The sequence below is a fragment of the Lactuca virosa genome, chromosome 4 (genome assembly GCF_052849685.1).
Source record: "Lactuca virosa cultivar CGN04683 chromosome 4, Lactuca_virosa_CGN04683_v6, whole genome shotgun sequence".
Classification (NCBI taxonomy): domain Eukaryota; kingdom Viridiplantae; phylum Streptophyta; class Magnoliopsida; order Asterales; family Asteraceae; genus Lactuca; species Lactuca virosa.
The window spans coordinates 26,467,973-26,490,434 of NC_136429.1; the positions used below are offsets into that span (position 1 = coordinate 26,467,973).

At 39.1% G+C, this 22,462-nt stretch overlaps 1 protein-coding gene across 6 annotated transcripts; it reads left to right on the forward strand.

Annotated features, from left to right (window-relative positions):
- The first annotated feature begins 793 nt into the window (after nucleotides 1-793).
- Nucleotides 794-11,407, forward strand: NUDX25 (nudix hydrolase homolog 25). 6 transcript variants are annotated; one of them, XM_079041035.1, is made up of 7 exons: nucleotides 794-1,032; nucleotides 1,811-1,861; nucleotides 2,023-2,115; nucleotides 2,196-2,293; nucleotides 2,386-2,497; nucleotides 2,589-2,714; nucleotides 10,655-11,407. In XM_079041035.1, the coding sequence occupies exons 1-6, from the start codon at nucleotides 967-969 to the stop codon at nucleotides 2,694-2,696; spliced, it is 528 nt and encodes a 175-aa protein (XP_078897161.1). In that variant the 5' UTR covers nucleotides 794-966; the 3' UTR covers nucleotides 2,697-2,714; nucleotides 10,655-11,407. The 6 variants fall into 6 exon arrangements, with proteins under 6 accessions (XP_078897161.1, XP_078897162.1, XP_078897160.1 ...); XM_079041036.1 differs by having other exon boundaries at nucleotides 10,684-11,407; XM_079041034.1 differs by lacking the exon at nucleotides 10,655-11,407 and adding an exon at nucleotides 9,334-9,491.
- Nucleotides 11,408-22,462: the final 11,055 nt, after the last annotated feature.

The following is a 22,462-nucleotide window of genomic DNA, read 5'->3' on the forward strand; positions in this document are numbered from 1 at the left end:
AAATAAGATAATTATTACCACATATACACCTAAAGGCACAAGATTGCAAAAGAGCCTAACCTCTTGTGGCAATAAACTGCTTATTTCAAGATAAATGTATGAAGTTTTAATATTCTACGAGACTTTTTGCGATCTAAAATGTTCGATTGGAATTAAATGAATGATTTTTTAGGCTCAATTTCAATTTCAATTTGTACGAACTTCTTTCATTCTAATCATGAGCTTTATTTTGAATAGAAATGACACATTTGTAAGGTTTAGAAACTAAAAACTTGAAGATGATATAAAGAATAATAATGTGTGAGATCAGAATGAGATAAAATTGATAAATCATACAATCCTAGTCGGATCCTAAAACTATTTTAGAAAAATTGTTAAAAGTTATAATTTTCCAAATTCGTCGTTATTTTCAAATAGTAAGGAAATATTGTTTTTTTTTCCTAAAATTATTTTCAAAAAAATAAATATAATATTGGGACGAATATTTGCATTGTGGTTATTTTCTCATTTTAAATTTAAGATTGCCATTTTATTCTATTTTATATGTGTTTTACAGAGCTTTCTATGTTTTGCCTAACATTCTATAACAAAGATATTCTTGATTATGACTTTTAAAAAAACTAATACGCGGATATTTACTTGAAAAAGGTAAAGCTAAAACTCGAATAATTGATAAAATTGTTTTTGACTTAGATTTAAAGCAGACGACTGGAGGGTTCAAGATAAGAAAGTGGGGCAGCAAGCATCGGATCCTCTCTTTTTCAACCTCAAGGGTGCGCACGATAATCTCACTCGCGTCCTCCGTCACCTTCACCGTCATACAGACTCTTCCCCTGCATCTATTTTCGGAGTATATATATACACACCCACACGCTCTTGTACTGACATTTCATTGACTTTCTTCACAATCTCTCCTTTCTCTCTCTCTATCTCTCTTTACTTTCTCTCTCTAAAAATATCAACTCTATGGACGATCTGCCCGCCGGTTACCGGCCGAACGTCGGCGTTTGTCTCATCAATTCCGATAACCTGGTAACTAATTTTCCTTTTCTGTAATTTTCATTTGCAAATACAATTATGAGGTTTAGAGATTAGAGTTTGTTAATGGATGTTAATTACTCTGTTCATACTACGCTAGTATTGCACTGTTAATTTTTGTATTGTAGATGCTGGACTTGGATTCAATATCAGTGATTTCATCTCCTTTTATTTCGATTTTATGTTTGATATTACGATCCGCTGTTACTTATAAGGCCTCAGTTTTGAAATTAGATATACGTTTCTGATTGATTTTGGAAACCGAAGCCAAACATGATTTGCTTTTTGCTTGCGACTCTGTGAAGTTCTTTTTTATTATTAGTAGTGTTTTTTGTATATTTTAAAAATGATATAATTGAAGGTAGGAAAAACTTATATCATAATGTAAGGAAGTGATTTAATAGGTTTATCAGGTGATTGATTTGATGGTTGATAGCTCTATCTGAACAATGATTGATGAGATTTATTCTTAAAAAAAGTGTGTGAGGAATTGATGAAAGCTTCTCAATGAAGTTTCATTTTAACTTGAGCCTATTTGTTTATTCATCTTCTATGTAATTTTCTAGTCCTCTGCATGTGGTCTTTATGGTTTTGTATCGGATCTGGAGAAGATTGTGTGATTGAATATTTAATTAGTTATAAACTTCTCAATCATTCAACTTTAATTGGATTCGGGCCAGATAAAACCTGCTTAATTTTAATTTTTCATGTGTTATATATTATTGATTTCATATTTTTAAATGAACGATGCATCCACTTCTCTTATCTACAGGTGTTCGTGGCTTCAAGGTTAAATGTACCCGGAGCATGGCAAATGCCTCAGGTGAGACGCTACACTCTAAATTGCTTTCATCACTTTCTGTTTATCAATGATTTGGAATTCCTTTGATTTCTAGATTCAAAAACGTGTGGCTTACTTTCTCATGACCAAATCCTCTTTATATCTTTCATTCAATTTGTAATTGATAAACGTTTTGTTGTTAGGGGGGGATTGAGGAGGGAGAAGAGCCTACTTCTGCAGCGGTGAGGGAGCTTCGAGAAGAAACCGGAGTGGTTTCTGCTGAAATAATCGCAGAGGTTAGAATTAGATTCAAATATAAAGCATTTGTGTTTGATAATTAGATTTCTAAATTAAAAGTATTTTTTTTTTTTTTTAGGTTCCAAAATGGCTGACTTACGATTTCCCTCCTGCTGTTAAAGCTAAAGTGAATCGTTTATGGGGAGGAGGTGAATGGCATGGACAAGCACAAAAATGGTAAATTTCTTCTCAAGTCTTTAACAAAAATGTAAAAAAAAAAAATCATCAATTCCTCTTAATAACACACACCATGAATAAATAACTAATAGGTTCCTGATGAGACTAACAAAAGATGAAAGTGAAATCAATTTGGCAAGTGGTGAAGTTGATCCAGAATTTTCAGAGTGGAAATGGACAACTCCTGAAGAAGTCATTGAACAGGTTAATAATTGTTATTAATCCATCTTTTCTTCATGTTTTATTTATTGTAAACTTGTTTATATGAAACATGCAATAATAATAATAATAATAGGCTGTGGACTATAAAAGGCCAACATATGAGGAGGTTATAAGAACATTCAAACCTCACTTACATGAAGGTGGAAAAGGTGCAGCCAAATGTTTATCAACCAAATGGTGAAGAAAAATGTGAAATGAGGTTGGTGTTTATTTATTTATATTTAATAGTAATTGTTGCATTATAGCTCTACTTGCTCTCCTTGTACATGCATGTGATATGATTAAAACTTTCTCAGATTAGGTGTCCGTTTATTCGTAATGAAATGTTGCTCTCTGCTTAAATTCAACTTCATTGCTTTTATTCTTTGGTGGCCGATTTTGTAGATGAATATGATGATGTATTGCTATATCTCTATTTGAAAAACTTGGTTTTTCACCTAAATTGGACACTTATAATAATAAACATTTGTGGATACTTACTTATGGGGTTGCATTGCGTACATAGAAAAATACAACCCAAGACGTATAGAGAGACTTTGTACTAGGTGTGTTTTGCATACTATGGGAATCGTTTTACTTTATTCAAACAACACGATTATACAATTAAACGATGAAGACATTTTTTATTTGGGTAAATAGCACAAAAGACACCACGTTTACACGAAAATTCTAATTTGACACTGTGTTATTTTTTGTTTTAAATTTGACACTGTGTTTTCTAAAAACATTTTTATATAAATTTGACACTGTGTTTTAAATTTGACACTGTGTTTTCTAAAAACATATAAAAACATTTTTTTTTTCATTTAAAAACCATATTTTTATATAAATACAAAGTTTTTTTTACATTCAAAGCATATGTTTTATAAATATTTTTAGTTATATAATGCGAGCCGAACTAACCATAAACTTCAAATAAGAATAACAAAATTTTATCAGTTATCACTTATAAAATATTATTTATTTTATTTTTTGTTGTAGATTTTACAAGTATTTTTATTTACGATTAAATAATTATAAGGTTTTAAATAGAAAATGATCGACATTGAACAAAATTGGAAAAAATGATTTTCGATTTGGAACAAAAAAATAGAGTGTCAAAATTGAAAAAAAAAATATACTTAATGTCAAAATCAAAAAAAAAATGAAAACTTAGTGTCTTTTGTGGAAAAAAAATTCAATTTTGACACGTCAGCATGTCATGTCAGCATCCCACGTCACCAAAACTGACACGTCATCATGTCACGTCAGCAAGTAACCGGGTTGATCGGTCAAGTGGTCAGAACTGTAACAAATTAGAAAACACAGTGTCAAATTTGAGATAAAAAATAACACAGTGTCAAATTAGAATTTTCGTGTAAACGTAGTGTCTTTTGTGTTATTTACCCTTTTTTATTTGAACAAATTTGATACATAAACCTAAAAAAAAGTTTTAAGATGTTTATGGATGGAGAATAGGCGGTATATTTAATTCTTAGTTGAGTATGATGACTATGAGCTCATGTGAAGATTAATCTAAGTTGGTTTTAAAAAAATATGGTAGCCCAACGGGCCATGTCAATCCACATCATGACCCATATGGGAGGCCAAGCCAATCGATGAACACCTATTTTGAATGTATAGAGTTTGAACCTCAACCTCTTCTATATAATTCTACAAAGGTTATAAAAGTTCGTCATGACTCCAAACCTTGTACTTGACATCATATTTTAACAAAATGTTTGCCTTAAATCATATATGTATATAAAAATTAATAATAGTAAAATTGACGCTTTAAGTCGCGTCTTACAAACGACGTGGCCCACGACGATTCGTAAAAGTTTGAGGATTGATATTGCTGCTAAGTCACACCAAACGTTATTTAGAACATTTAATTCTATTCCCCAACCACTAGACTCTCATCCTAGGGCAAGTTAAGTAATTCTTTTTTAAAACACACCACTCACTTTCTAAAAATCAATCAAGTTGGTTTAAATTTCGTAAATAATGGTTCAAAGTTCTAACAACTAAAACAAGAGCACTAAAATTAAAAAAAGGTTAAATAGATGGACCAATTGCAAAGTTCCCTAGAGTTGTTTACACAATCTTAACTTCCATACGTCTTCATAGAAAAATTAACTTATGAGTAATTATCTTTTTGTTTTGTTCGTATATGGTCAACTTTTTTTTTGTACATATATACGCAACGAACTTATTGGAAGTGTTCACATAAGACAATTATGATTGACTGTAGCAAGTTATAACTTACGTGACATATACATGAAAAAGATAATTACTCAGGAGGGTAATGAACTATTGGTTTTGTTCACATGTAGACAATTTCCTTTTTTTGTTCACATTTGACCATCCAACTTGTTGAAGTTATTCACATAATATGATTTTTTCAGAAATTTAAATAAGCAGATGAAGTGGGGAAAATTGAAGGTTAGGTTTTAGAAATTGAAGTCAGTATTTGGAGTCGACTGCATTCCACACTAGAAGGATTTTGTGGGGTTGAGAGCTTTCTATACAAATCAAATGCTTGTATATTTATTTTCTTTTGTGCGACCGAATTATATTAGTAAAGTGATTAGAGTTCATTTTTAATCTTCTTTTCGAATACACCTAACTTGTGGACATCATCATGGTGAAATTTTAACATGGTCCAAGTACACTAAAATATTTTTCTTAAATACACCTTAAGGGTCTAAGTACACTAAAGGAAACTAAGGTCTTTCCCTTAAAACCGTTAACTCACTAGACCCTATGTTTACCCAGTTAGAACTTTAAAGGTGCACTAGCAGGGGCGTAGCTAAGCTTCAAGAAGGTAGGTCCTAGGACCTACCTTTTTTTTTAAATACAACAAATATTTATATAGAAAATATGAAGGACCTATCTCATTTTTGCTAAAAGACCTACCTATTTTAGTTTTATTTACATAAGGAATTTTAGTTTTATTTACATAAGGAACCATGTGGTTTTTGGTTCTAGATTCGCCACTGTGCACTAGCATACTTTAGGTGAGTGATTTATATGCTACTATGTGATGGGTTTTGATAACTTAAAACGATCTTTTTTATAAAAACAATTTTAACGACAAACGTAAGACTTTTAAAATAACTAGTTTATTTTTAGATCATTTAAAGAAAAATCACCAAGAGGATCCAAATACATGAACTAGAAAGATAATAACAACCATAGGAAGTTAAGGATATAACCTTTGAAGCCTTTGATTCCACTTGGAATTGGGGTGTTGATGAAGATAGCAAAAACTCAAGAAATAGCTTCTCTACAATATATCCACCATCAAGAGTAAAGTACTTGGAATGCTAGTTCCCATCTTGTATGAAATACTTCTTAAGCCTTTAAGTGCTTATCACAAATAAGCACTAAAGGAGAAACAATTCTAAGCACCATTTCTTCACATTACTTCAAAAGACATGGAGAGAGGATGAGAAGAGAGAAGCTACGATTTTTGGAGTTCTTCCAAGGGAAGAAGAGTGATCATTTTGCAAGCAACACACTCTCTTATATACTCCCATGCAAGTAAAGCAAATCCCTTATAATATTCTAAAGTAATATAAAAGAGACTAAGCATGGGGGGCAAGTGGGGGGGGGGGGGGGGGGGGTTGACAAGCACCATCCCATGCCCTTAGACAACATCGACCATATGGTTAAAAAAAAGACAAAAAGTTGGGTTAGTTTCTTTAACCAAAAACTAACTAACTAGTAAGTCCATAGTTAACCAATGTGTCCAAAACTTTGTACATAAATTATTAAATTATACTATATGATATAATAAATAGTTTTTCTCTCTTTAATTATTATTTTCACAAAACAATAGTTATTCCCTAATTAAATACAAGAGTTGATTATATTTATTAATAATCATATTAATAAAAAATATTCAAACCGTGCCACCTTGATAAAGGTGTGACCCTATATGATCATATGTTATTAGCAATATCATTCAATAATGATTCTTGAGCATATACATCCAACAATCTCCCACTTGCACAAGATTCATTACAGATTGACATAGATAGTAGTTGGCATCTAGAAACAAGCTACTACCCCTAACAACACACGAAGGGTGCCATCTCATCAACAACTAATTCCAGGATCTCAAAACTATAATTGTTATTAAAGGTGTGGTATCAGTTATTCCTTTGTCTCAGACATTATATTGAACATGAGATATGGATCATAATCAATCTCATGTGGTGTTCAACTTTTAATAAGACCTTAGATGTCTAACTCTCAACGAATAAAGGTACAAATTGCATCTTGAGTACATACGCCCATCATGTAGTTCAAGTTATACCCAATATTGGCCCTTATAACTGCCATTTACGAAACAACGTCAAACCTTGTCAAAACACAACAATTCCTGCACTCAAGTCCCAAATATGTATCTCAGGTCGAAGAATACAAAGATACTTCCTTAATCAAATATCATTCATGACTACAATCCATAAAGTGATTTTGATACGATTCATGTCCAATACTTGTTCTCCAATCAAGTACCTACGAAGTTGGTAGCAACACTTGCAACAACCCGTTATTTTTCAAGTCAATCAAAGTCAAAACCCTTTAAATAAAATTTGAGTTTTATTTATTTTATTACGATCTTAAGGGTTGAATATGATTTAAATTATATAAATGATGTTTTTATATAAGTATTTGGAATAAAATATACAGAAAAATCAAGTTTTCCCTTTTGAAAACCGCAAACCCTCGGACCGAAAATCTCTTTTCGGCCGAGAACCCTCGGACCGCAAACCCTCGGACCAAAAACGTCTTTCCGACCGAAAACCCAACCAATATATATATGTTTCCCCGAAAAATATGTCATTTTCTCACATTTTCACTCGAAAACACTCCCATTTTACTCCCAAGTATCATACAAGAACCTTCAAACATTCAAGAAAAATCCTTCAAACCTTCATAACTTTCACCAAGAACACCAAAAACAATCTTCAAATCTTCATCTGACCGAAAACACCTTGGACCGAAAACACGTTCCCAACCGAAAACACCATAAGACCAAGAACCTGGTTCTCAGTTGAGGTTTTAGAACCGAGATCAAGGATTTCGGTGAAGGCTAGACCGAAAACCTTATCAACATTCCAAATAATTCTCGGTAATTATTCCTTACATAAATTAAGTGTTGTTTAAAACTTTAATTAATTATTTCGCTAATTTAAAAACGATTACATGTTTAAATAATATCAGCATACCGTAATTTCCACAAACGCTAGCCCGAGGATCATCTCTACAGTTCCGCTATCCAGACTCGAACACACTAGAGGTGAGTTCATACCCCTACGTTTTCACTGTTTTTCAATGTTTTTAGGGGGAATACAAGTAAAACACAAGAAATATTGTGTTAGGATACAAACGATTTCAAACGATTTCAAATCACTTGCAATTACATCAAAACCGTTTTAACTACTGCGTTGTATCAAATTACATTATTAACCCTTTTGTAACATTTTGAGAAAAATGGTGATTTCACAAATCTTGCATACCGATTTATACTCACTATTAAATTGCAAGGGTTTTCAATTCATTACAGAAGATACATGCAACCTATAATAGGTATAGTTTGGGGAACACTACACTGTTTTGTTAAGTTCAATAAATGATACAAGAACATACATTTAAACTATAATAGGTATAGTGTGGGAAACACTACACTATTTCATTACTTCAAGGATTCACTACTAAAATAATTATTTAAGTATAATTATTTTACATTACAAAGTACACTACTACAAGGCAATACATATAGTTTCAAGTACAAGAGAACACTACTACACTACACGTAAACTGGTAAATATAGGGTTGTGAGGCACTACTTCGTTGTACCTATCTGGGTACATGACTAAATCCTATAAATTATAACCAGAGTCTCCTGGATGGAGAGCGTGAATTTGTGTATAGATCTATACGGGACTGACAATCCCGCACCTGAGCTGCTTGCAACAACTAGGCCGGCAGGCCTGGGGTGACAAATGTTATAACATTCCAACGCCTGAAGAACGTCGTAGAGGTCATTAGGTCATATCAAGCATGGTTATATGAAACTCACAATAGTATTAACTAAAACATTTGTTTACGGGATTAACACTACTTCAAAGGTTTTATTTTAATTAATAAAACTACAGTACATTACATTACATTACAGCTGGTGGTATCCAAGCATTCATACAAAAGGTTTTCATACAGTACACTTTATACATTATAGCTGGTGGTATCCACGCATTCATACAAATGTTTTCATACAATACACTACTATACAATACAACTGGTGGTATCCAGACATTCATACAAAGGTTTTCATACAATACACTATTATATATTACAGCCGGTGGTATCCAGACATTCATACAAAGGTTTTCATACAGTACACTACTATGTATTACAGCTGGTGGTATCCAGGCATTCGCACAAAGGTTTTCATACAATACACTACTATACATTACTGCTGGTAGTATCCAGGTTTTCATACAAAGGTTTCATAACAAACATTACTACGATACACTACTTTCCTAGTATCGAGTACACTAATACTACATACAGTTTAGGGAAAATATACACGATATGGTTTTATTCATTAATAAGACTACATATATTATTACAGAGTACAGTAACAAACATACACTTTGGTCTTAAGGCCTAAGACTACTATTCATTACTAAAGAAAATATTGGATTTTCTGGAGGAACATGTTAACACATTTCAAGGAACAATAACAAGTTTTCCATCACAAAAACATACTTATGAACTCACCAACTTAAATGTTGATACACTTTCAAAACCACTTGTATTCTCAGGGAACCGGTAGACAGGTACCACCACAGGTTTTAAGAAGACGGAGCTTTAGAGTCGCGTCTTTTATACTTTTATTATACACTTTTGATGTCATACAAACTATGTATTTAACATATGTAAATACTATAATTTATCAATGTAATGGTTGTGTTTTCTTTGATTACTATTATGCAATTGTTGTGATACTGTACATGACGTCCTCCGCCCTCGAACGTTTCCGTCGTTCCGGTTTGGGGGTGTGACAACACTTGAGGACTACTGTTACTTGGGATCAGTTCTCGAAGATGTTCCGTTTGAGATATGTTCCCTTGGTAGATAGGGAGAGATTAGGAGTACTTGGATCCGAGACAGATGACTGAGATGGTGACGAATATCACCAAGATGTTCACAGAGAAGTGTAACACCCTGTTTAGAATCGTTTCATAACTCGGGAACGTGACCAGAATATCAGTTACCATAAGGCTTTGGACCTTGGGAAAAAAGAGTTTTAGACCCATTTAGATGTGGATAATGTAGATTAGGTGATCCGAGGGTTCGGTTGGTGCTTTGGAGCCCAAAAGGTATAATAATAAAGTGGCGGTATGGGTCTTTTATGACTTTTGGATTTAAGTTCGGAAAGTTTATGGAAAAAGAGAGTTGATAGGATTGTAGATATTCTCCTTACCTTTCTGTGGATATAAGGATCATCTAAATCGAACTTAAAACGAAGAAGTTATGAACTTCAGAAGTTTGGTGGTTTGGGGGCTGAGTCTAGTACGTTGGGCGTACAGGGAGTACGCTGGGCGTACTAGGCTGAATGATCACAGATGGCCCTTGGAGTATGTTGGGCGTACCAAGAGTACGATGAGCGTACTCCAGTCAGGTGCAAACCCTAATTTAGGGTCTTGGACCTTATTTAAAGGCCTTAACTTATGTTCAAACCCTATTATCTTTAGCCTCCATCAACCTTAACCCTAATTTCGAAACCCTAGCCTTCCTTTGAGTAATCTTGAGCCTTCTGAGTGATTTGGAGTGTTTTTGGTACACATTAAAGAGGAAGGATCTCATTGGAGAAGTGTTGGTTAAGTTGGAACTTGTGGATCCAGACTTTGTGCATCTTGATCTATCTTCTGGAGGTATAAAGCTTCAAAATTTATAGTTCTTTAGTGTAGATCTAGTTATGGGTTTTGATAAACATGTTGATAGCTTCATTTTATTACTTATTTCTCATAGTTTATTTTTAGTTAAAACCATCTTATTTTAGTTAATCTTCATGCATATTTTCTCTTTTTGTTATTTTTCTCCTTTATCGGGTGCTTTCCAGTCTTTTGAGCTTAATTGTAGGATTTACCGAAGACTATTTGTCATTGGAGGTATGGAAGGAGTGCGGGACTTTTGGAGGCTTGCGGTTTGCTTGTGGACTTGAAGTGGTGCGATTGGGCTTGGTGTCAACATGATCAAGAGAGCAAATTGGACTTAATTTTAGATGAAGAATGATGACGAGGTGAAGAGAATTTGAGCTATACAAGATTAAAGGAGCATTGGAGCATCGTGGAAGAGTTTGGAAGGCATAATTGGGCTATCAAGAACTTGCACAAATGGGCTGGACCATGGATGAGAAGAGTAATCTATAAGTGCCAATTAAATGGGCCAAAAAGCCCATTCAGCAGAATCCACGCTGTCCGTGTGGATTTACAAATGGTCCGCGTGGATCGCACTGTGAAGGACCCGAATTTTAGCCTTTTGCCTCTATTTGGGGAAAGTTGGTGAGTTACTTTTAAGCATCTTTTTCATCTAGATTTGAGGACCTTTTGACTAAGTTTTGGAGGAAGAAAAGGGGGAATTTTTTGGGAAAAACACACACATTTTACTATCTTAGAAGATTTGTGGATTTCTTTCATCTTTCATCTTGAACAATGTTTGGTATCTCTAATCTCTCTTGTTTTTGTTTAATCTTAGCCATGCTAGGCTAGATTTATCATTTGGTTGACTTGGATGTAATTGCTTGAATGTTTTTGTTATTTTGAAGAACTCCATGAACTTGTGTTGAATATCTATGATTATATTTTCTATGAAAACTTCATTCATGTTTATATATCTCTAGTCATGAATATTGATATGTGAATGTTATTTTTGTTGGTTAAATTATTGGCTAGGTAATGGGTCTTCAATTTAAGAAGCAACAATTAGTTTAAATATTTGTTTTCATTTCATTTAGACAAAGAAAATATTTTCTCCATAGTGGTAATGAAAGCAATAGATTACTCTTTGGATTTGGTGACTCTTAAAACCTAATGCTAATTGATTTTCACAAAATTACATGATTCATTAGTTTTGTGACTTTGATTTTGGAAATGTGCTATGAGCTTCTCTAGTCATTTTAATACAAAAGAAGAGTTGAGGCAAGTTATGCTTATAAATTTCTATAACCAAGTTATATTATAAACACAAGTATTGCACCTTGGTATTCTCATGATTATTTAACCAAATGTTCAAGTAATGAAAGTCCAAAGTCAACCATCTTTATCTTATTGATTTATATCAAACTTTGCTTTTGTTGAATTGTGTTTTTAAATCTTAGTGTAATTCTAGTTTTCTTTTAAACATATCAAAAGATCAAAATCCCCCAATTTTATTTTATTTTAGTTTTACAAGTATTTGTACAACAAGATTATCATAGAGTTATAAAATTGAACCAATCACCGTGGATACAATCCCTTTACCACTATACACTATTTTAGTGTGTAATATTTTGGGTATTAATTTTGTTGGCCTCGACAACCACCACATGTGTTTGGTACCATGGCTTGAATTTTTGAGTAGAAGTTACTCGAAAACGTTTATACTTCATATCTTGTCATTTCTAAGCTTGTTATGTGCTAAAAATTGGATCTTTGGGGTTGAAGTTCACCCATGCATGAGTTATTGGCCATTTCATGGAAGTAGAATGATAGATCTAGAATTTGGACCTCTTAGAGCCATGTTATGGCTTAAAGTAATCAAATTTATGGATTAAGAACTTAGCTAGAAGTAGATCTGAAGGGTAGACATTAAGGTCTTAAGGGGTTAAGCTCCTTTGGTTGAGTTTTGGCCTTCTGGGGAGTACGTATGCGTACGCTCAACGTAATGTATGAAATCCCCATATGTAAGCTTCAACGGGTTGTACTTTGCACATCAGCAGACAGTATGCGGGGTGTACTAACCTAGTACGCGGGGCATACTCCTGGAAAGCTCATTATGTTCCTTTTGGGCCTTGGGTCTTTTAGGGTTAGGCCATGACATGTTGGGTCAGATATAGGAAGGGTAAAAATGGTCTTTTACCCATCGGAAGAATAGGATATGGATTCGACCTTGGATTTTCGGAATTGACATTAATTATTGATTAAGATATTTGGTTATGATCAGTATGAGGTTTCCGGTAGCAGCAACGCGTACATCTCGGTTATCTCGGATTGAGGTGAGTCTCCTCACTATACCCGTGGGTCAAAGACACCAATACCGGCCCACTAGGACCTATTATATGCTAGTTGTCTTTGTGTCTATTGCATGGTATACTGGTATAGGCCCATTGTATGACGCGCTAGGCCTAAATGTATGTTGGGTTGGGCCCATGGATCAGGAAGGGCTAGGTCTAATGTATGTTATATAGGGTGCTAGTTGTCTCTATGACTCTTGCATTGTATGTCGGGCTAGGCCCATTGTATGACGAGCTAGGCTCAAATGTATGTTGGGTTGGGTCCAATGTTTAGAAAGGGTTGGGCCCATTATTATAGGTTGGGCCCAATGTGTGGTGTAACAACGTAATTTTTAAAACAATTTTTCATTTTTCAAACACAATATAACTCATATAATATTCTTAAAATCTCATGTGTATCAAATGTCATCCCAATAAAACATATCCCAGAATCTCAAAACATAATCCTCTGCCAGTGTGTACAAATCATGTCGGCGCCTTCCCGCGATCCTCGCTAGTACCTGAAACACATATCACATAACACGGTAATCATAAATGCTTAGTAAGTTCCCCAAAAATACCATATACAACACATAAGCCACTCGAGGCTATAACTCGATAAGACCCTCTGGTCAATGTGTCTCAGTGGGACCCTCCAGTCCCGTAGCACGTTGGACCCTCCGGTCCGGTCTAGCTCGTTGGAACCTCTAGTCTGGTCTAAATCGTTAGACCCTCTAGTTCGATCTAAATCGTTGGACCCTCCGGTCCGGTCTAAATATCACATGGCATACATAATCACAATACACATAATCTCAAGTAAACACATAACACATAAGACCCTCTGGTCTGGACATGGTTACCACTCTAGGTAATGTATAGTGAGAAGACTCACCTCGGGTAATCTCAGAAAGTCTCGAACTTGAAATACTGATCTAGCCTCCGCCTAATCACATAAAGTAATTTACCTCTAATTAACAACGATTCTCAAAGGCTAGACTAATCCCTTCCTATAATCTCGCAGAAGGGGGGGGGGGGAACCAAACCCTAAAAGTTAACGAAAGTCAATTCCAGTCAACGGTACAATTTTGACCAAACTCGTCGAGTGCACTCGGGTGACTCGGCGAGTCCATGCGTGTCCTCTGAATCCTTCTAAGGCCTCACTCGACTCGTCGAGTTAACCTTTCACTCGACGGGCTACCACTCATCACGAATCGCGGGGCAACCCGATCCGACTCGTCGATTTCTCTCATGGACTCGGCGAGTTTCCTCCATGACAATGCTCAAACGACCTTCTGAGGTCAGATCTGTTTCTCTAACTTATAGACCTGACCTTCTAACACCCAAAAGTCACGTAAAGGTATGAACTTGGTGTCCATGCATGGTGTATCTTGCATTATATACCATAGAAACCCCATTAATGCTTCCTAGCTTCAAAACCCTATGATTACTCGACTAAAGCTTCATACTTTTTGGCTCTCTGGACCTAGAAAGGTCCAGATCTATAACACAACTAGGAAGAGGGATTTGATGCATTCAAGTCCCAAAAAATGAAGTGATTCAAGCCCTAAACCCAAAAATGAAATCTACACAATAGGGAAGAAGAGGGGTTCGATTTGGTATCTCAGAATGAAGCTCCTTGCTTGACTAACTCAGAACAACAACCTCCTCTGGTCCTTCTTGCTGGAACTCTTCTCCTCCTTTGCAAAATCACACCAAAAAGCTCAAGATAGCTCTTCCTCTCACTCTACACACTCAAACTCGCTAGGGTTCTCTCTTCTGGAAAGGTAGCCGCAATTGAAGGCCATAAATGCCTTTAATAGGGCTCAGGCCCAAAGATTTAGGGTTTCTGCCAACAACGCGGACTCGTCAAGTCGACTCGCCGACTCGTCAAGTCCCTTCATTAATCCGAGTCATCAGTCGCGATCCTACTCGACGAGTTTAGGCGTCAACTCGTCGAGTCCCTAAAAAATAAATACTTAAATTAGGATACCTGGAAATCCGGATGTTACAATTCTCCCCCACTAGAATCAGACTTCGCCCTCGAAGTCTCACTCTGCAAACAACTCTGGACGCTGCTCCCGCATCTCCGTCTCCGGATCCCAAGTCAGCTCGGATCCTCTCCGATGTTGCCACTGGACCTGAACCAGGGGCACCTCCTTGTTCCTCAGAACCTTGATCTTCCGATCCAGGATCGCAATCGGCCTCTCAATGTAATTCAGACTCGCATCCACCTGAATATCCTCTAGCGGCACTACCGCCGTCTCATCGGCTATACACTTCCTCAACTGGGATACGTGGAAGGTATCATGGATCTGAACCAACTCCTCGGGTAGCTCTAAACGGTATGCTACCTTGCCCACCCTGGCGATTACCCTGAAAGGACCAATGTATCGGGGCCCCAGTTTGCCCCTCTTCCTGAATCGGATCACTCCTTTCCAAGGAGATACCTTTGGTGGTTGTCGAGGCCAACAAAATTAATAACCCTAAATATTACACACTAAAATAGTGTATAGTGGTAAAGGGATCGAATCCATGGAGATTGGCTCAATTTTATAACTCTATGAAAAATCTCTTTGTAAAAATACTTGTAAAAATAACAATAAATTAAAAATGGGGGGGGGGGGGGTTGATCTTTTGAAATACTTGAAATAAACTAGAATTAAACTAAGATTTAAATAGACAATTTCAACAAAAATAAGAGTTTGATGTAAAATCAATAAGAGAAGGATGGTTGACTTAAGTTTGCCTCACTTTGACTTTTGATGAACATATCATTAGAATCCAATGGTGCAATACTTGATTTAAATCCTTAATTTGGCTCTAGTAATCCAAGAAGCTTGAGATTACCTAGACTTTATTAGTTGTTAAAATGTTAGAGAAGCTCATAAGAATTTCCTTAGTCAAAGTCACAATTTCCATTAAGCATGTAATTAGTGAAAGTCAACTAGCATTAAGAACCAAAAAGTCACCAAATCCAAGAGGAGTCAAATGCTTTCACTACCATGTTGGAGGAAATGTTTTTATGATTGTGTGAAGCAAAAACAACACAAAAATCATTTGTTGCTTGCTAATTTGAGGATCCTTTACTTAATCAAGAAATTAGCCAACTAATCACCACAAACACATTTAAACTCATGAATAAAAACATACAAGTAGTGATAAGATGTTAAAACACAAAACATTCCCATAAAGATTTAAGAACATGTTCATGGATTCTTCAACATTCAACAAAAGTTCAAAGGATTCAACAAAAGTCAACCAAGATTAGTTTAGCCAAGCATGGCTAAACTCAAAGAAACAAAGTTAGAGAAGATTGTACCAAACATTTAACAAGAATCAAGAGGTAAAGAGATGATGTTCTTAAGGTGTTCTTTGCCTTCAAAAGTCTTCAAAATTCCAGAGAGAATGGTCAAAAATCGGATGTCCAAGAGTCTTCAAAAGATGGGCACCAACCTTCCTCAAATAGCCTTCCAAATGAATTTCTGAAATTATCCCTGCAGGGCCTTGCGCGACCCGCGTGCTGTTGCGCGGGTGGGTTGCACGGGTGGTTCCTGAATGCGGCCTCTTTGAGGTTTGGGCCTCCATAGCTTAGCCCACTTGGACCAATTTGAGTCCAGTAAGCTCCTAGCCCATTTTTCTTCAAGTTTTCTTCATTTTAAGCCCAATTTGGCTTATCCAAATCCTCCATAGCTCGTAAACTCGCCCGATTAATAATCTACGCACGCTTGAATATTCTCCCGCATCTTGCAAATTTAAAGTTTATTTCTCTCCAATCCTTCAAATAATCATCAAGCTCGTTCCATGTATCATCTCCACTACCCATCAAGCCCAAAATCCTCGACGTCCTCTTATTCCAATCGCTTTCCATACGTCCCGAACATTCCCGCTCCACTAATCTCCATGAAATCTGCAATAAAGCTCACGAAACTAGAAGGTACCCGAAATGGTCATAAAATAACAAAAAGGAAAATATGCATGGAAATTAACTAAATTATGGATGAAATATACTAAAATAAACTATAAAAAGATGTAAATAAAATGAAACTATCAACCTTCAGGAGTACAAAGTCTCCAACCTGGAACTCAAGCTCGGATCGCCGCCTATCCGCATAACTCTTCTGGCGGCTCTGGGCTGTCAGTAACCTCTGTCTGACCTGCTGTATTTGCCCAGTCGTCTTAAGCACTATCTCAGTGTTACCCATCACTCGCTGCCCTACCTCTCCCCAACAGATGGGAGTCCGACACCTCCTCCCATATAAAAGCTCAAAGGGAGGCATACCAATACTCGAATGGTGGCTGTTGTTGTAAGAAAACTCAGCCAAAGAAAGGTATGTGTCCCAACTTCCCCCGAAGTCCATAACACTTGCTCGAAGCATGTCCTCGAGTGTCTGTATCGTTCGCTCACTCTGGCCATCCGTCTGTGGGTGGTAAGCGGCCATCCGTCTGTGGGTGGTAAGCGGTACTGAAGTTCAATCTCGTACCCAACTCCTCATGGAACTTCTTCCAGAACCTGGAAGTGAAACGTACATCTCGGTCTGACACAATCGAGATCGGTACTCCATGCCGCGACACCACCTCTCTCACATACGTCTCTGCCAGTCTCTCCGCAGAAGAGCTCTCACTGATAGCAAGGAAGTGAGCGCTCTTCGTCAGCTGGTCCACAATCACCCAAATTGCATCAACACCTCTCGCGGTCCTCGACAATTTGGTGATAAAATCCATATAAATTTGTTCCCACTTCCACTGGGGAACCTCTAATGGCTGCAATTTGTCATGCGGACGCTGGTGCTCGGCCTTAACCCGACGACATGTCAAGCACCTCTCTACTACCCATGCCACATCCCTCTTCATACAAGGCCACCAGTAGTCTCTTTTCAGGTCCAAATACATCTTAGTGGCCCCGGGATGGATCAAAAATCTCGATCTATGCGCCTCCTCCATCAGAGTGCTACGTGCCCCGCCCGCATACGACACCCAAATCTGACCACGAAAGGTCATAAGCCCTCGGCTATCTGTCACAAACTCAGATACCTGTCCAGTCACCCGCTCCCTCTTGTGGTTCTCCGGTCTCACAGCCTCTGCCTGGGCCTCTCGAATGGTATCCAATACCGGAGTCATCACCATCATCCTCATACATATATCTCGAATCGGGGCACTCTCCGCCCTGCGGCTCAGAGCATCGGCTACCACGTTAGCCTTGCACGGGTGGTACAGGATCTCACAGTCGTAATCCTTTACCACATCCAACCATCTCCTCTGGCGCATATTCAGGTTGGGCTGATCCATCAGATACTTCAAACTCTTGTGGTCCGTGTATACAAATAATGGCGCCATATCTTGAGGGCGAACACCACTACCCCCAACTCCAAATCGTGAGTGGGATACCTCGTCTCATGAGGCTTCAGCTGCCTTGATGTGTATGCTATCACGTGCCCTCTTTGCATAAGCACCGCACCCAACCCCGATATAGACGCATCACAATACACCACGAAATCCGCCATTCCCTCCGGAAGGGCTAACACCGAGGCTTCGCATAATCTCTGGCGAAGAGTCTCGAACGAGGTCTGCTGCTCGGGACCCCACATAAAAGCAACACCCTTCCAGGTCAATCTGGTGAGGGGAACGACAATCTTGGCGAAATCTCTGATAAATCTCCGATAGTAGCCGGCCAACCCCAGAAAACTCCTGATCTCGGTGGGGGATCTCGACACCTCCCAACTCATGACATCCTCAATCTTGGCCGGATCGACCAATATCCCATTCTGATTAACGAGATGTCCCAAGAACTGGACCTCTCGCAACCAAAAATCACACTTGGAGAATTTGGCATAAAGCCTCTCCGATCTCAACACTCCAAGGATCTCCCTTAGATGCTCCTCATGCTGCTCTCTGGATCTCGAATACACTAGAATGTCGTCGATGAACACAATCACCGATCGATCCAACATCGGCCTGCATACTCGGTTCATGAGATCCATGAACGCCACTGGGCATTGGTGAGCCCAAAAGGCATCACCACGAACTCGTAATGCCCATATCGAGTCCTGAACGCCGTCTTCTGGATATCCTCATCACGCACCCTCATCTGGTGATATCCAGACCTTAAGTCTATCTTAGAAAACCAAGACGTTCCCTGCAACTGATCGAACAGATCGTCGATCCTCGGTAGTGGATAACGGTTCTTGACCGTCAACTTGTTCAACTCCCGGTAATCGATGCACATCTGGTGTGAACCATCCTTTTTCTTGACGAAAAGGATCGGCACTCCCCACGACGAGCTACTTGGTCGGATGAATCCCTTCCCCAACAGCTCCTGAAGCTGCGAGGATAAATCCTGCATCTATGGTGGCGCAAGGCGATAGGGTGCCTTGGCAATAGGCGTCGCTCCTGTAACCAAATCAATATGGAACTCCACCTGCCTCTCAGGAGGCACACCCGGCAGCTCCTCGGGGAAAACGTCCGGGAACGCACGCACTATCAAAACCTCATCGACAGAACTCGACCTCTCTACGACAACTCGTGTATCCATCACATAGGCTACAAACCCTCTACAGCCCTGCTGTAAACTCTGCCTCGCCCTGGCAGCCGAGCAAAATGATGACCCAGATCGGGTACCCTCGCCATACACCGTAAGTACTCCCCCACTAGGGTCTTGTATGGTCACCAACTGATGCTCGCAGTCGATAACAGCTCCAAATCGGCTCAACCAGTCCATGCCCACGATGACACAGACATCCCCCATCGCAATCGGTACCAAGTCTATCGGGAATTCAACACCGAAAATCTCGAGTACACATCCTCGAATCACATCAGTAGCATACACCGCTCGCTTTTCAGCTATAGAAACTCGTAGAGGTCGACTCAACGCCTTTCTTCAGATACTGATGTGCTGACTAAATGCTAATGACACGAAAGATCGACTCGCACTCGAGTCAAATAACACCAAAGCAGGTACAGAACTCACAAGAAAAGTACCTATGCATACCACAATATAAGCACAATATCTCGAACTCAGAATAAGTAAATAAAAGAATACATACCAGCCACGACATTGGGCGCTGCGCGGATCTCCTCCGCTGTCAACTGGAAGGCTCTCCCGCGAGCCTTCGGTGCCTCGGCCTTCGCTGGCCGGGCCTCGGTAGCTCTAGTAGCAGCAGGTGAAAATCCCTGAGCTGATCCCTGAAGTTGTTGTGGGCACTCGGCCTTCCGATGGCCAGTATGGTTGCAGTGGAAGCAAACTGCAAACCCCTTGGGGCAATCCCTCGCGAAATGCCCCTCCTTGCCACACTTGTAGCACACCCCTGCTATGCACACTCCCTCATGGCTCTTGCCGCACTTCCCGCAAGTGCGACCCTTCGGACCTCCGGATCTCGAATCAGCGGGCTTGGCCCACTTGGCTGCCGGCTGAGACTGTGTCGGCCGCCTGTCCCTCTTTCTGAGGCTCGGCCTCCTCCCTGGCCTGAGTCTCTAGCTCAATCTCCCTCTTCCAGACATTTGACTGGAGCTCGGCAAATGTCTGGTATGTCGAGTTCGCCACGAACTCATGAATGTCTCTCCTCAGTATGCTCAGATATCGACTCATGCGTGCCTGCTCAGAAGACACGTGTTCAGGGCAAAACAACGCCCTCTCGTGAAACATCCGTGTAATCACAGTCACGGACTCCGTCCCCTGCTTGAGGGACAAGAACTCCTGGGCTAGTCGTTCCCTTTCCACAGGGGGAACATACTCATCTCGGAACATGGTGGTGAACCTCTCCCAGGTCACCGCTATAATCACTGCAGGAGTAAAGTCAGCCGTCACAAACTTCCATCAATCCTTCGCTCCCAAGCGAAGCTGGTTCAGTGCGAGCCGTACCCTCAGATGCTCCGGACAAGAACATGTGTAGAAGCATCCCTCAATGTCAGAGATCCATCTCATCGCGGCTATCGGATCCTGTGTCCCATCAAACTCTGGTGGCTTCGTGTTGTTGAACTCCCGGTACAGTAACGAGTCACCCCCTGTGGCCTAGCAGCGGCAACGGTTGCGGTGGCTGCAGCGACATCAACATCGTTAAGAGTAGCATACCGCTCGTCAAATGTATCAATCAGTGTGGTCTTGATAGACCTAAACATCTATGGTATCTCAGCTCGAATGGCTGCAACCACCTCATCATGAATCATCCTGCGAATCTCATCATCGCTAACACCGCTGCTCTCTGGAGTGTGGCGTGTACCCACCATAATGTCTCTAAAACACAACACAAAAGAAATCAGAGACTCACTCGAGTCTACTCGCACTCCATAACTCAACCCTACTCGTTCCTTAGTACCCTAAGGATTCTTACTTGGAATGCTCACTGATCCGGTGTTTCCAGTAGTACGGGCCCTTATACTACCTTCCACACCACATCAGTAATCACCCCAAGTCCTCCTCCTAGGATTCTAGTTCACAAGTACTCTATATCTCGCTGAGCGCAGGCAACCACCCAATAGACCTCTCATAAGCTCCTCCCTGCTACCTACTCACTCTCAAAGAAATTCACAGTAGCAGCAACTCCTAGGCTAAGGCATCACAAATCAGGCCCACTCTAGTCCTAAATATGAATACCTAGCCTACTCTAGCATGCATAGCATATCATATAATATCTCATAACACATAATGCAAGGGTATTTTAGGAAATCAACGTTCGGGCGCTGGCTGATCGTACACACTGCTCCGTTCTGCTTTCCTCAAAATCTTTTACTCTTTTTAGAAAAATTGTTTCTTTTATGAAAAAATTTCTCAAATCCTCAGTTTGAGTTCAGATGTGCCCGAAGGTGCATCCGAATCCCTCAAACCAAGACTTTGATACCAACTTGTAACAACGTAATTTTTAAAACAATTTTTCATTTTTCAAACACAATACAACTCATATAATATTCTCAAAATCTCATGTGTATCAAATGTCATCCCAATAAAACATATCCCAGAATCTCAAAACATAATCCTCTGCCAGTGTGTACAAATCATGTCGGCGCCTTCCCGCGATCCTCGCTAGTACCTGAAACACATATCACATAACACGGTAAGCATAAATGCTTAGTAAGTTCCCCAAAAATACCATATACAATACATAAGCCACTCGAGACTATAACTCGATAAGACCCTCTGGTCAATGTGTCTCAGCGGGACCCTCCAGTCCCGTAGCTCGTTGGACCCTCCGGTCCGGTCTAAATATCACATGGCATACATAATCACAATACACATAATCTCAAGTAAACACATAACACATAAGACCCTCCGGTCTGGACATGGTTACCACTCTAGGTAATGTATAGTGAGAAGACTCACCTCGGGTAATCTCGAAAAGTCTCGAACTTGAAATACTGATCTAGCCTCCGCCTAATCACATAAAGTAATTTACCTCTAATTAACAACGATTCTCAAAGGCTAGACTAATCCCTTCCTATAATCTCGCAGAAGGGGGGGGGGGGGGAAGACCATTTTACCCCTCCAATGGTCCAAATGTCCACTTGTTGACCAAACCCTAAAAGTCAACGAAAGTCAACTCTAGTCAACGGTCCAACTTTGACCAGACTCGTCGAGTGCACTCGGGTGACTCGGCGAGTCCATGCGTGTCCTCTGAATCCTTCTAAGGCCTCACTCGACTCGTCGAGTTAACCTTTCACTCGACGGGCTACCACTGATCACGAATCGCTGGGCAACCCGATCCGACTCG